The sequence below is a fragment of the Cantharellus anzutake genome, assembly GCF_015039405.1.
Source record: "Cantharellus anzutake strain C23 chromosome Unknown EI90scaffold_234, whole genome shotgun sequence".
Classification (NCBI taxonomy): domain Eukaryota; kingdom Fungi; phylum Basidiomycota; class Agaricomycetes; order Cantharellales; family Hydnaceae; genus Cantharellus; species Cantharellus anzutake.
The window spans coordinates 37,274-52,443 of NW_024067184.1; the positions used below are offsets into that span (position 1 = coordinate 37,274).

At 47.8% G+C, this 15,170-nt stretch overlaps 4 protein-coding genes across 4 annotated transcripts; 2 read left to right on the forward strand and 2 right to left on the reverse strand.

Annotated features, from left to right (window-relative positions):
- Positions 1-3,822: 3,822 nt before the first annotated feature.
- EI90DRAFT_1039940 (kinase-like domain-containing protein) lies at positions 3,823-5,723 on the reverse strand. Its single transcript, XM_039051429.1, has 8 exons — positions 5,624-5,723; positions 5,494-5,562; positions 5,252-5,423; positions 5,123-5,191; positions 4,872-5,072; positions 4,498-4,821; positions 4,355-4,447; positions 3,823-4,299 (listed from the first exon to the last, which is right to left on the reverse strand). The coding sequence occupies exons 2-8, from the start codon at positions 5,535-5,537 to the stop codon at positions 3,916-3,918; spliced, it is 1,287 nt and encodes a 428-aa protein (XP_038907762.1). The 5' UTR covers positions 5,538-5,562; positions 5,624-5,723; the 3' UTR covers positions 3,823-3,915.
- Positions 5,702-7,150, reverse strand: EI90DRAFT_1039968 (kinase-like domain-containing protein). The gene is made up of 6 exons (XM_039051430.1): positions 6,853-7,150; positions 6,675-6,797; positions 6,440-6,625; positions 6,315-6,383; positions 5,810-6,265; positions 5,702-5,759 (listed from the first exon to the last, which is right to left on the reverse strand). The coding sequence occupies exons 1-5, from the start codon at positions 6,976-6,978 to the stop codon at positions 5,855-5,857; spliced, it is 915 nt and encodes a 304-aa protein (XP_038907763.1). The 5' UTR covers positions 6,979-7,150; the 3' UTR covers positions 5,702-5,759; positions 5,810-5,854.
- A 235-nt stretch (positions 7,151-7,385) lies between these two features.
- EI90DRAFT_1040077 (uncharacterized protein) lies at positions 7,386-8,104 on the forward strand. The gene is made up of 4 exons (XM_039051431.1): positions 7,386-7,587; positions 7,638-7,742; positions 7,814-7,876; positions 7,934-8,104. Exons 1-4 carry the CDS (start codon positions 7,468-7,470, stop codon positions 7,985-7,987), a joined length of 342 nt encoding a protein of 113 aa, XP_038907764.1. The 5' UTR covers positions 7,386-7,467; the 3' UTR covers positions 7,988-8,104.
- On the forward strand, positions 8,040-8,538 carry EI90DRAFT_2954498 (kinase-like domain-containing protein; the record flags this gene model as incomplete). The annotated part of the gene is made up of 3 exons (XM_039055431.1): positions 8,040-8,117; positions 8,170-8,238; positions 8,290-8,538. Coding segments are annotated over 3 exons (396 nt in total), but the record flags the coding sequence as incomplete, so codon positions are not given.
- Between the last annotated feature and the right edge of the window lie 6,632 nt (positions 8,539-15,170).

Here is a 15,170-nt window from a genome sequence, read left to right on the forward strand (position 1 = left end):
ATAATACAAATTTGATTGAATCACAGAAGCATTTGATTGAATTTGATTGAATTATAGAATCATCCCAGGACATCCACTAGTAAATACCCCCTTTTAGGCCCATTTGAAGGCCAAACGGCCCCCCCTCTATAGGCCATCATTAGGTGGCTGACTAGGCTGGGAGTGCCAAGGGCTCAGGAACTGGAGGTAAGGTCGGAATACCGGCAGGGTCTAGGTTCTGATTATTGGCCAAGTCTCACGCAGTAAGGCAGGGGGCCAGACATGGGGTTGGGGGCTGGTTAGGATGGGTTTCGGGTCGGCGGATTCGCCTATCGGCATTGGTTCGCCGCTGATGGAGCCCTGGGATTTGTCGGTCATGACAGCAGTCGCTATAAGCGATATTGGTGCTAGGTGTATAAAACACACTGTGCTCGGAATTTTTCACACTCCCTCAGATCTCTCATTTGAGACTGAGGTGATACCCTTTTTATTCTTCCTTGTATGCAAGTTCTGATTGTATTTACAGTCCACACATTAGGTAAAGGAATAACAACTTAGATCTCTCATTCAAGACTGAGTCCATGCATTAGCTTATTTACTTTACACATATGGTACAAAGATAATTCTGCAAAATCCATCTGGAAGGAGTAAAGCACTTTGCCAGCACTCTCGATGTTTTTTGTTTTTCACTGTATTCCTAATCGCTTTCCACCCCTCAATTGAGACCAAACATGACTGCCCATTGCCGAGCACCAAATGTTAGAGATGGTGTTTCCCTCTTTCTCACCGATATTGCACACAATAAATTCTTATACCAGGTGTTGTATCACTTCAATATTCCCCTCAATCCAAAAGCCATTCTGTCCTCTTTGCATCACTCATTTATACTTTACTCTTCCTCCTCTACTGCAGCTCATTCTGACCATCTTTACCAGGAATGGCATGCACAGGATGCCACCTGTTAGCTGGCCCTACTTAATCCCTGACAGCAGCTAGTAAAAAACAAATGATAGAGAACCCCTTCACATCATTATCCTCTTCTCTCCCAACTACTGTTGGAATTCAACGGGCACTCAGTAGGAGCTTAGGCCCTATGGCCATCATGGGTTTAAGGTGGCATGGTTCATCAGCAAAAGTCCGTTATGCTCCGGAGCATCAGGAGTGGCTGGAGCATGTGGGAGACAAAACAGCAGATTGGGCACTCCTGGAGCCAATAGTGTTCTCCTGGGAGGGGGTTCAGGAGTGGCTGGGAGTGGTGAGGAGTATGCAATGTGCCAGGAGCAGTGGGAGGAAAATTTTGGTCTCTAAAAAGTTGAAAAAAAAAAATTAGGGAAAAAAATCAAAAAAATTCAGGAACTATAGTGCCTTTAAAGTGCTTTCAGGACATATAATTATTTGCGAAATTGAGGAAGAAATGATGGAGAAAAATGGAAAATACTTTCAGAGACCCAAGAAGTAATGAGAACTGAATTGATGGGAAAGTCTGAAAATTGAATAGGAAAGTGAGGGGAAGCCTTGTAGCATTGTTATTTTCTGCTGTTGTGATTTTTCCTGATTGTTCTTGGTCTCACTCCCAGCTGCTCCTGGACCCTCCCAGGAGCTTTCAGGAGCTTCCAGGAGTATTGAGGAGCAGCTGGGAATGAGACCAAGAAGAATCGGGAAAAATCACAACAGCAGAAAATAACAATGCTACAAGGCTTCCCCTCACTTTCCTATTCAATTTTCAGACTTTCCCATCAATTCAGTTCTCATTATTTCTTGGGTCCCCGAAAGTATTTTCCATTAGCTGCTCCTGGACCCTCCCAGGAGCTTCCAGGAGCTTCCAGGAGTATCCAGGAGTATCCAGGAGTATCCAGGAGCAGCTGGGAGTGAGACCAAGAAGAATCAGGAAAAATTAGAACAGCAGAAAATAACAATGCTACAAGGCTTCCCCTCACTTTCCTATTCAATCTTCAGACTTTCCCATCAATTCAGTTCTCATTATTTCTCGGGTCTCCAAAAGTATTTTCCATTTTTCTCCATCATTTCTTCCTCAATTTCGCAAATAATTATATATCCTGAAAGCACTTCAAAGGCACTACAGTTCCTGATTTTTTTTTGATTTTTTCCCTAACTATTTTTTCCAACTTTTTAGAAGTCCCTATTTTTCAAATTTTCCTCATTTCCCCCCTCATTTCCCCCCTCATTCTCCCCCATTTCCCCCTCCTCCATATTCTGCAAGTCCGAAAGTGATTAAGTTGCCAGATTAATCATATATCAGGCCATAAATTTTGACTGTGTATTGGTGAGTCTCAGTGTCCTTGATATATAGTATAGTGTTTGATCTAAATGTTAAGTAGTGTCTTGTTGTGTTAGTCTTGTGGTAGGAGGTATTCATGGGGAGTCTTCCCTCCTTTTTTTCCTTTTCATTTTCAAATGCTCCAGGAGCTCCCAGAAGCTTCTCACCCCTATACATTTTGAAGCATTAAATTGTATTTACTGGATATGTTTGTGCACAAAGCAATGCTCCATGCCCTCCTGGGAGTGCCCTGGAGTACCTGACCAACTCCAGAGGAAATGAGCTGTTCCTGGACTGGCCAATCTCCTCCTGATTCTCCCAGTGCTCCCCATACTCTGGAGCACTCAGGAGCATAACAATTTTTTGCTGATGTTGTAACTTCTTTTTCCCTTTATTCTTCTTCGCTATGACATCCCGCTTTGAGTCGGGACCGACTACTCTTTGGCCTGGCACACTACGCGCTGGTGCCCTATCTCTTTTCTATAAAACTTCCGCCTTTTTGCATTCTCATCCCCCTCAGTTCACTTTAACGTGAAGCTGAGGTGAGATTCATACTTCGACTAGTTATTATGATTCTTACTAATAACTAATGTACGATAGTTATTTCGCGATCAGGTATTATAAGATTCTTAGTTCACTTTAACGTGAAGCTGAGTTATTTCGCGATCAGCATACTTATTCTAAGAACTACCGTGTGTGTGTGGAGGTCATTTTGCTCTCGGTGCCATGCTCCCTCAACCTGTGGATATTCCCTGATTTTTGAGAAGGTGGATGCAAACAATTGGGAGATTTGTGAGGCCGAATGAGTGGCAGGAATTTGCCATGTTCACCAGTTATAAACATGTAATAAACATGAGGTCATGCACCTCAGAAAGGAAAGACAAACATGTAAGCAAAAGTGGCACAAAAAACGTAATTATGGGAGGTGGAGAGTGACACTGCTGTGCAGGTAATTTTCTAACATTGTGCAGTGCGTCCACAAAGCGGAGACGGCTGGGTTTGAGCCCGCGACTGAACTTATGGTCATTATACCACAGTACACCAAACACCCCTTCAAGGCTGAGGTGGTTTCCAACAGAGGTGTTATTGAGTCAGAGAGTGAAGAAACGATGAGTACATCCGGGAGGGGTTTGTCAGTTGCTTCATCGAAGTTGGTGTATGGCAGCAGGAGCGCGCATGTTCAGTCGGTTGCTTTTTAGCTGGGACGCGTGATCCCTTGCATTGGCATAATTCGATGTCATAAATTGTCCTTTCTTTTTCACTTTCAGATGGGCTTAACGGCAAGATTTCAGTTGACTAAGGTTTTTTTTGTACGCTGCCAAAAGAACCCGTGGCCCAAGCAATCTCGACATGTACCCTCTGCAGCAGCCAACAGACCAATATGTACAGCGACTACAAGACAAACTCATCTGCATAATCCTGATTGTCTAATAAGCCCTTCCACTAGCGAATATGGACCCCTGTCAGTCTGATCTACCACGAGGATTGGCCCCCAGATTCCCAGGGGTGGTGATGGAATGAGCATTAACTGCCATGCTGACATGAAACCAGACAAGGCCGCCCCCTGGATCGCTGCAAGGCACTCTGTACGGAGCCTGGTGCGCTCATCGCGAGGATGAACACCTTGGTCATTGTTGTGCAATCACCGCATCCCTGGATCATAATGAAAAGGCAGGCCAACAGAGCGCTTCCCCAGCATTATCGCTTTCGTCAACACCGGGAATGACTGGAGGTAGTTGGACATTCTCGAGATGGGGGATTTGTTCTGAGGCAAACCCCATGAATAATTCGTCAGGCAGAGGATGCGCCGGGCCCGTATCCCCTTGTCCGCCACTGGGGCCGACTCCAGAACCCATTACACCTCCTTGCGACATCGACCCCAAGGAAGCATCCAAAAAGATCTCAGAGAGGTTCAGCATACCTACGATGGCACTGATCAATGAATGCAAGCTTGGAAAATAACCGACCAAACCATGGCTCCGTGGTCTCTTCGGGGCTGTCCACTCCCTGATTTTTTGTCGAGCTTCAGCCAATTTCTCTTCCTGTTCAAGAATAAGTCACATAGAAACATAGGCAGTCATGTTGGATATGACCCACATTGGGCCACGTGAATCCATGACGCAGACATTGAAGTCGTAATCTTTCACACTCGGAGCAAGGATCAGTACTGTCCGTGAATCTGGGACATCTCTTTCGCGTAAAATTAGTCATAGCAGTTCAAGCGTGAAGGTGTTGCTCACTTTTTTGCGAAGTCTACATGTGAGGCATCCCGAGCCTTTGCTGGAGCGGCGGGACTCCCTTGAGGAACCTGCCACATATGATTTTGTGGGATCGTCGTTATTAGGAGGAGCGGGTGCATGGATAGGTGGAGAAAGATGTTGAGACCAAGTCCCTATGATATCTTTGATTCTCGGACGTTGATCCCGAGGGAGGAAACACCCAGGGATCGCCCCTTCGAAAGGGTCTACGTCGTTCAAATGGTAGGGCGCGACGGGGCTCGCTACTGGATTTGTCATCACTTCCGTATCACTTAGCCCAGCATAGGGTGGCCGGCCGGTAAGTATCTAAAAAGGTACTCGGCATAACGGTTCATCAGCACAACAACAAATCATACCTCGCCGGAAATGCATCCGAATGCCCATATGTCGCTCGATTCTGTGGGTATTGGTGTGGGACGATTTAGCAACTCCGGGGGTGTGAATCGGAGTTGTAAGCCGCCGCGATAGCCGTATAGAGGCTCCTCGGACCGATGATCATACGAGAAGTCGAAGCCACGCAAATATGAATCCCCTTCGTTCCCGATCATAACGTTGTCCTGTTGGACTGATATATCTCGAAATTTTTGAAAGAAAGTATCAGACGGACTGGGTGAATATTTGCATGTACAACCCCCTCCGAGTGCAAATAAAGGAGGCCTTGTGCAACGCCGTGCACCTTGGGGATGCGTCAGATTGATGCCAAGTTAATACATAATGCAAAAAGATGAAATTTCACCAATTCACGCCGATCTGCGCTTGGGTTCTGCCGCAGATAACGCCTCACAGCCACGCTCTCTCGCCAGCTTGAGATAAAGCCAACATGAAGTTTGCGTCCTTCCACGCTCAAAGCCCACCCACGAAAAGCCTCTATATTTCGATGGACAAGTCGACCCCATATGCGGATGTGCCTTTTGATATGAAGGATCTTTATGCGCCCACGAAAATTAGAAATTCGAGATATAGACGCCACCGACGCACCTGCCCATTGAGGATCTCATTTCCATCTGACGGTGAAATGCCATTGGAGTATCGGACACAGACGTCCTCCTATCAGAAATGATCTGATCTGTCAAGCACGAACGAGCCTAAAGATAGCACGCATGCACACCCCACCACAAATCCCTCTAGATCGTACACCAGAGCCGTCTTGAAATATATCTCCAACAATTTGGATTCTACCCGTGAGATTGCGTTCTTCCACTTCGAGAAGCTGGCGCCGGATTTCTGAAAGGGCAATGACCAATCTGCCAAATTTTAGTTCCACCTTACATAATAAACAAAGGAAATAACTTACTCTAATCTTTCGACAACGTCACTGGCGGCGGCACGCTGTGAAGGATCATGTATGAGGCAGCGCTGAAGTGCTTGATGGTAAGGATCCGAAGAGTCCCACGTATAGGGAGCTACATGTCTCGCGGCTGCGAATGGAATGTGGAAGTCGTTGCGGATACTCTCGTAGGGACGTCTGCCGAGGAGCATCTGAAAACGGTGAGATCCCAATTGGTACACAAGAGGCGTGGAATACCTGTGAGGATGTGCATCCAAGGGACCAAATGTCACCCTTTTGGTCGCATGGGACTCCACGTCCGGCCAGGACTTCTGGGGCGACATACCTTAAAGGTACGGAGCACGCACCCTCCACTATGAGGCGGACAGGGGTGACATCTGTCATGGCGTACGAGGATCCAAAGCCACTGATCCGAGGAATGGGATGCGTGTCATTGGCGCCGCAGTCGATACGTACGTTACCCTAGGGGGGTGATGAGTGGTTCTCGATTAGCAGGCCAAGGTATACGAACCGGATTGAGATTTCCGTGGACGATATCCTTAGAATGAAGATATGAAAGCCCTCGAGATACTCCAAGAATCTGATGAAGTACTTAGGGTAAACACGGACACTCTGGAGAAGGCACACCTGACGTACCAGTTTTTGGCGATCCGCATTCACATTGGCACTGAGATAATCCATAACTTTCCCTCCCTCACAACTAGCATACGTGACCCTCGCGCGAAGCCAAGTTTCATCCTCAAGCATCATCGTCCATCCCTGGAATCGAGCAATGTTTATATGATCCAAAGAGCAAATGACATTTAATTGGCGCTCCACGCGCTGCGACGAGAGTTAGCCTCATGCTGATCCCGGCGAACAAATTGCAAACCTGAACAAAATGCTTCGCCGCCTCTGCATCGTCCCGCCCCACCGCCTGCTCCACCACCTCCTGCGAGAGTTCAACCTCGTGTATGACTTCTACGAGAGTGCCGCTCTCGCCAACCACTCCGCCCTAATTGCCCCGACAAATGAGGGAAACCTAGCCGAGTTAACTGCGTTGTACTTACTCTGACTAGGTTAGGGGCGATAACCCGCCCGTCCCTGATATCGAACACGATCCTTCTGTCCAGATTATGTGAATCTCTGACAACAAGGCTGCTCGAAGGGGACGATGCTAACGTCTGATCTGCCATCTTGGTCGGTGTATGGTGTGTACGGTGCAGAGAAGCGGAGAAGTGGAGCGCCGGCCTAAGGAGCACGGAGCAGCCTTATGATATACGCACATTCGCTGTATCCAGTGGCTCAGGAAGGTCCCACATATCTAGATTTAGCTTTCATATCGCGAGCTGCCATTTTTGGCTGTGTTCCAGAATTTGCATCCGATCCTCAGTAATCCTTATCTCCTTATCTCCATGTACTGGCGGGACCTGCAAATTCGTCTTCAATTGCAAAACGTCCTCTAGAAAGGGAGCCGAGGGCCCTTTCCTTCCACAGGATCCATCTTCTCCAAATAGTTGACCATTTCAACTGAACCTGTTTCTCCACTTTCACTATGGATTGTTCCCATTCACTTTGACCTGCAATTGTGCTTTATTCACACCGTTCCCTACTCAGCATCCTCACTCCCCACCAAAGATTAACCCTTTTCAATTCCCGCAATCGGTAGTCTGCTTTTACTTACCATGCATTACCAAATAAGGGGTGCTTTAGTGCCCTGTGGCAGACCAGCTCTTTCTGTCCTGCTGGGTCACCCTACACCTTCTCCCTTGGATCTCTTCACTGTCTTTATCCCCTCACACATGGTGAATATTGAGCCATGTCACCCGTCGATGAACTACTACAAAATATCAAGGAGAGACTGCTGCAAGTTGACGACAGGATTCTTGACGGTCAAGTAGCTATACCGCATAATCGAGCATGGTCCTTTGGGGTGATATACGAGGGAACCTACAACACGGTTCGTATCTACATTATAAACACCCCAAATCAATATTCGTGCTCGAACTGCCTTCTCACGCGTCTCTCTAGGAAAAGGTTTGCATCAAGGCTTTCAGATATATCGATCGTGATCCTGTCAGCGAATTTCTTCACGTATGTTAACTCGTACATGAGAGACAATCCGCTGCCATTCATTCGCAATCCTTCAAGCGACTGGTCCGCGAGATGAGGGTGTGGCGCCAATTGACGAATACACATAGTTAAGCTTCATGGATGGATATCATACCTTGAAAGCACGGAAGATCTATGTCCGGGCTTGGTGTCAAATTGGTGCGACGAAGGGAATGTCAAATCTTATCTACGGCGCCGTCAGGACGCTGACCGCCAAGCCTTGGTGAACCGACCTCTGCACCCTATGGACCACTTACTCATGCGTGCTATTCTAGATTTGCGGGATTGCCCATGGCTTAGCATATCTCCATTCCCGGGAGATAGTGCATGGCGATATCAAACCCGTGAGTCCTTGTCATGTCACACATCGACATAATCAGTAATTCCATCGTCAGCAAAATGTTGTCGTGAGCAGTGAGAAAACACCGCAGTTATGCGATTTTGGCCTTTCATTCATTATTTCGGACAAATCTACATATATCGACGCCACAAGCATGGGTCAGTTTGGGACTTGGCGATACTTAGCACCTGAAGTGTGCATGGCCGAAGAACCCTTTCGCAACATGAAGAGTGATGTCTGGGCATTCGGATGCACAGCCATGGAGGTACGATTATTCCAACGCATTTTTGGTTCTGGGAGCTGAGCAGTGTGCTCAGATACTTCGCGGTGCGCGACCATATCCCACCGTTGAGAACGATGCCCTTATATGGGCCATCGGAACTGCAAAGCCACCATTCACCCCCTTTTCAACGGACCCTAGTATTCTCACTTCCTGCTTCGAACCTGATCCCGACCTTCGAAACGAAATGCAGACGGTTTTCGAATCGCTGACGACAAACCATTCCGCAAGTGGACAACCCATCTGTTGCTCAGTAACACATTCTTTTAATCATACGCCAGTAGGCCAACCCTGCAATTCTCGGTATTCCATGGGCGAGGGGACTTCTGCTCGATCTAAAGTCATAACCGATGACATTCCTTGTTTGGATCTCATAATGACTGATTAGAGTTGCTGATTAGGCTTGCGTACCGTGGAGGCTTTACCTTTACGCATAACTTTGAGATGCAGCCACTGAGAGCGCGGCCTATAATTGGAGCGGAGGATTAAGGCCCGCAGCTAGACTTGGAAAGGCAAAGAGTGGGTCCGCAACCACTGTCTATCAACTTTCGATTGATGATAATGGTGATAAGCTGTCGATACGATAATGGGGAGATGGTGGCATAGCATCAATATATCGTTTTCGTTGCACATTCTTATGGTTTCACTGCAGTTCGAAAAATGCTGCTTCGAACATACAACCCTCCGTGAACGATCAATTAGAACTCGGCAGTGGCAACGTATCTGATTGCCAGTCAAAAGTCCATGTATCGCACCGCGTTGGTTCGGGATGCCGATTATCGATCTCTTTCTGCTGGCAGATGCATGGCCGGATCGATCGAGCTTCGGGCGAAGACCTTAGCTTCCAGCTGGCTTCGCTTTGCCGTAGGGTGCCCTATTGCTCAGGAAACATGTGGACATCGTGATGCCTCAACGTGACGCACCCGGAGCCGTTTCCGTGGGGATTATTCTTATCTGGGATTCTGAAGTTACGCCTTGATGACGACTCTCCAGTACGGCTCAAGCACTAAAAAATTCGATGATATTTCGATCCAACTGACCCCACTGAATAGAGGTCAGAAATGGAAGTACCGCATAGGGAAATAGCCATTACGTCGTCACCAATAAAGTTTATTTCAAATTACCACGCACATACGCCATCCGCGCGCGCGCACAACCCGGTGATTCAATCCGGTCTATTGTAACATACTCACCATTTGTACACGGAGAGCCGGAGTAACTTGGTCTCCAGATCGGATGTCGGCAACCCACGGGCGTCATCTAGCCTGCATATGTTCCTCCCGCAGCAATAACCCATACAGCCTCGTTAGGGGTTGTCTATCTGCCAAGAAGGAATAAAACATGTCCTTATTGCGTCGTGTAGCCTGTGCCTAGCCCCTCCGCGAACTCGTTCCAGCTCTAGTTGGCACACGGTACCATCTAGTTGTGTACCTGGTGCGAATAACATGTGCTATCCATTCTCCAAACGCCGGGGCACCTCAACAGCGTTGCGAGTCACGTAAACTGCTAGGTTTTTTCATGCCTGATTTTCCTCCCATCTTCGATCACTCCTTATGGTCAAGGTCAGGCCATCCAACCGTGCCTCAATGCAGCCCCAGATTCCATGTGCCCGCCAAGGGTGAGCTATAATCTGAGGCAAGTTAATCTACTGTTTTAACACAGCGCAATGAGCTAAATATGAAACCAGAATAACGCGCGTAGAAGTGTAGATATGACATGAAAATAACTTTCTTTAGAAAGAAATAATTGTGAGATAGAAAAGACAATATGACCATGTTTTAAATGCTCATGTATGTATATAACGCACGTTATGCCCAATCTTACATATTTCTGGCGCGCGTTTGAAATTATCCAAATTGAGCATTCCCCAAGCTTTGTGTTACAATTACTGTAAGTCCGAGTGTCCCCAACCAAATCACCGAGCCCTACTAGAAGCTTCGCGCCAGCGCTCAAGTCGAGACCGTCTCATCCTCCAACTACTTAGTTCCATGTCAAGTCTCTCAGCTCAGCCACATGAAGACGAAGAATCAGAAATATAATACTGCCAGCTGGCTTACCTCCGGAGTAAAGGGGCTCGTGAAAATGAATGGTCAACTAGAACAGGCATGGTCAGAGAAATGTTAGAAAGCTATGTCGATCATGGTGGAGAGATACTTAAGCCAACTCCTGACCGCAGGCCAAAGCAGCCTGCCAATACTGGCCACTTAACGTGAGTATGAAGAACCCTCTATGTGGAGACTAGAGGGGATGTCGGCGTTGCGGTAGCCGCCCCAACTGGACGAGACGCGTTGTTTTATCATATGGGCCTTTATCACTGAGGGGGTCCGAAAGAGGGGACCATATTCAGAGTCATGGCACGCGTTGTATGGGCACAGTCGGCGCTATCAAGAAGGAGAGGTGATGACAGTCGCGAGTGTGGGGTGGGAAACGAGTTGCAGTGCATGTGCAGGAAGAAACTAGTTATGCTTAGCATTTACCGGTAGTCTGTGGGGCGTACATTTCGTCCACCCATGGTTCAGTGGGTGCTTCTTTGATTTCCAGAGCACAACAGCGTCGACAAGCGCACCCGGCGTGGGAAACGTCGCAGATACCGATCAGTCGACTACAAAATTAGGAGAGGCACCTGATGGGTTGGCTTCAGAGGCGGATGGTGGTGGTAGAAGGTGAAGCCAGCTCATACCGCGTCCACCTAGAATTTATAAGTCTCAGCAGGCAAATTATATTCCAAATAAACACGGTAATTAATATTTACTAATGTGACGCAGATTTAACTCGTGTTATATCCTATTTTCCACCAATAACGCGCTTCAACCATGAGCTATATTTTGGCCTTTTTGCGGTGTAAGTAGACCTTTGCATTCGAAGTTGTTCGAAAGGCGAACGCAAGAGTGTTCCATGCCAGCCCTTTGTTGGACATGATAATGCATACGCACTGGAGGCTTCCTCCGCACGGACACCTAGCCTGGTTGCGTTGCTTCTGCACCGAGCTTAGATACGGGTGCAGATGCAGCTATGACTGCTGTATTCATCCACGATCGTTCCTTACCCAGGCGCATTACCTCACGAATTTTCGCGACCGGCGTCGATTTCATAAACATTCTCGTAGCGTCTGGCCTCATTGGCCATTAAGGATGTGCACTCCCGTGAATCTACGGGTTGACTTTGTGTTTGGAAAGGCATATATATTCTTCAGCCTAATTCAAGATATATTCTATTGAATCTCGCCTTCGAAGGGCATGGCCATACGAGAACACGGTTGAAGTTGGCTCAGGACGTCACAGCATTTTAGTAGATTCCGTCTCCATATCTCGTGCAATTTTAACTTACTAACCCTACGTCCCAGGTGTTTAAGCTAATTCCATATAATGGACTACTCTCCACGAAGGTCGTTAGTTCTTCCTCACATCGACGGAACGAACGACAGAACCCTGGGATGTCACCATATGCGTCGTCAGCCGGAACTTGCTAGCGAAGGGATATGTTTGGGGCTCGTTCACTTGTTCCGAGCTGATATTGATGTTTCGTGCAGGTGGCTCACGTTTGATCTAATCGTATATTATTTCCACATTTGATACCAGTAATCGCAAGTGGGATGCGTATCCCGCGATCAATTTACACTCACTCATCCAAGGACGTACAAAGGCATCTCTGAGCAGCTTGCTGCGCGCATAGCCTTGCTTTATCTACTGCTTCGGACACCAGGATTCCTTGCAGCAATAGAGCACAACTTTCCTTCTCGATTCAAAGGTCGATAGCGTCGTCGAGTTCCTCGCGTAGTGTGAATGCTGATATTGTTTCAGCCACAACATGTACACTTTCTGGACGGCACTCTCCTTTCCCAGCCGCGGGAGTGCTCACCCAGTCTGACGCAGCACCGATGGTTCGTGTCTTCTGTGGTTCCGAATACCTCATGATCCAAGAAGTGTCGCTTCCACGGAAGAAGAGGTTCGGTTCGGTCAACCTCTAGGTGTTGTGGGAGCTCATTGGACCTGATTGCTAGGACTCTGGCCCGTACCTATCGCTTGGTGATGCGTTCGGTATGATCGCAGTGGCCACGGCGCAGGGAAACGTCCGGCTCGACGACTACAAGGTTATAACTGTCGCTCGTACATGCGCAATTCTTACTGAGTTAACGTTGAACAGATATGAGGCGGAAAATTCAGGAAAGAGCGAATGTTTCAATTTTAGAAGTATCCGCCACATTCCCCATCCCGGCGAGACCTATCAGTTTATTGCTAGGGTTTGGACGCATAAGTAATGAGCGACTGTAAGTTGAGCATGCAGAATGGAATTTACAGTAACACAGTGGAATGTTATGCAAGAAAGTTGAGTGGAAAGATATGTCACGTAATGACTTTCATATTGCATATGTGAATCCCTCCTACCATCCGGAACATCCCTCCCCCGTGAACGCGAAACACGAGGCAAGCCCGGAATGTTGGGATCTCACGTCCCACTCAAATCCAGAGGCGGACCATTCGAAGGCAAAATTTGGCTGACATCAACAACAATTGGAGCTCTTCGCTCACCCTGGAGTAGAAATCGGGTTCCATCTCTGCTGGACTGAGGGCGGTAGAGCCCCATAACATCAGGTGGCATTCGATCACCATACCAGGCACAGGTTTCATGGGGTTCAAAGTCCACTGGAACCATGAGTACTACGCTGCCGTTAATCCACACTGATGAGGACTCGATTAGCGGGATTCTTCCTGTGATAGATGAATAAACACTGGAGGGCAGGGCCACTCCCTCTGAGCCGCTCGGCGAGAGGTCGTAAAATGGGCACTTGATCCAGGACTCATCTTCTGAATCAGGCCTTGCATCCGCCTCGGAATGGAGTGTATAAACTGTCTTGCCTTCTACTGGAGGCACGAGATATGAGCCACTCGGAGGGATGATACTGGGCCTAATAATCCAAGAATCGAACTGCGTCACGCAATAAGATGCAATGAATTCACATGACTTCGTTGACCAGGTGAAAGCTCGGATCCCATCAAAAGCACCAATATATTGTGCTCCTGGTGAGAACCCAAGCGTTCGACGGTGAGGAGTGTGCAACCCGACATGAATAAATGGGGAAGACGGGGATGAGGGCGAGGAAGGCGAGGCGAGGAGCTGAATGGATGGATCCTCAAGAACAGATATGAGTCTCATATTGTCGTACCATGGGTTGTCGAAATTTCGTGGGACTCGAACGACAAATGATTCATTATCTGATACTGCAGTTCCAGCAGAATAGGGACCAGTAGGAAGGGTGCCCAGTTTCACAGGGGTCATGTCATGGCCGAGGACTATGACGTTTCCATCAATGTCCTCAGTAACAACTCGGTGGCTGCCATGGACAAACTCGATCCAGATCGGGGGATTGGCTGGATCGTGCTGCAATCGGCAGACCGTACATTGATGGTCAATATCGGCAACTTCGATAATACCGTTGCCAAACCCAAGCGCAACATGGCGACCATCAAGGGAGAGTGCAGCGCATGCCACAATGGCATTACGAATATCAGGTTCGTGAAATTCAGCTTCGTAATCGATCACCTCAATTCCCGGTTCGTTAATCTCAGGTGGACGTAGTTCGCGCCACTTTGCTTGCATAACCTCTTGGGCGCTGAGCAAATCCTCGCTTAACGGGATGGTGTCACCAGAGAACTCGCCAAAAATGGAGAAGATCCGGATAGGGTCCGAGAGAGAACCGTATAATTTGTAAATGGATGATGAGAGTGGGGCAAAAGGGAGAAATGATCGATAGAGATACGATGGCCCGTGCTTGGCGATATAGTTCGCTGCCGGTTCCAAATCTCTCAAAGCTTGGATTGAATTGTGATGCTATCAAAAATGACATCATTTCCTTGAAACATGAGATGAATAGTTTCGACTTACGTCGAATTTACGAAATCCTTCAGGAATTTGGATGAAGCGCGGCTGCAACTGCGCTAATGCCAACAAGTTTCGCGTGATGAACGAATCAAACTGGCTCTGTAATTCATTGGACTCTTCAGAAAAGAGTTCCGAAGGGTCCAAGTGCTCTAAAAAATTGTAGGAATGGACATAATCGTCATTGCCTTTCACCATAAATCCTTCCCATTTTTGTCTATCTCCTAAAGGAAGATCGGTGGGTACCCCAAACGCGTTCTGCTCACAATGGCTGTTGAAAAGTCGAAGGAGCGGCAGTCCAAAGGAGTGTCCTTCTACATCATTGATGAAGAATACTTCGTCCCTCTCCTCGCCAATTGGATCCCCCATTATGAACTCTTTTGCCGTTGCGTGATAGAAGTTGACACGCTCCGTGTTTCGTGAGGGAAGATGTATCATGGAGCTGATCGGTTCCAACATTGCACGGATGTCATCCTCGGCAATCCCAAAAAGCTGCGATATAAGGGACACAGTCATCGACTTGCGCGCCACAACAATCGCGCCCACCACTGAGCGATACTTCTTGGCTACATCTGAGTGAATTTCAAGTGAATCTAGCATATACACTTGTCGAAGTATTCGCAAGTACTCCCAGTTGAAGTCGGTAGGCACATCAGCAAGAGTGAGCAAGTTTTGAAATGCCAACTGCAGAGTGTGGCCACGCTGTGTCTGCAGGCGAACATCGCGAACCCGGATAGATGCCATAACTGGCGACTGGCGACAAGCCCGCGCAAGGGCGT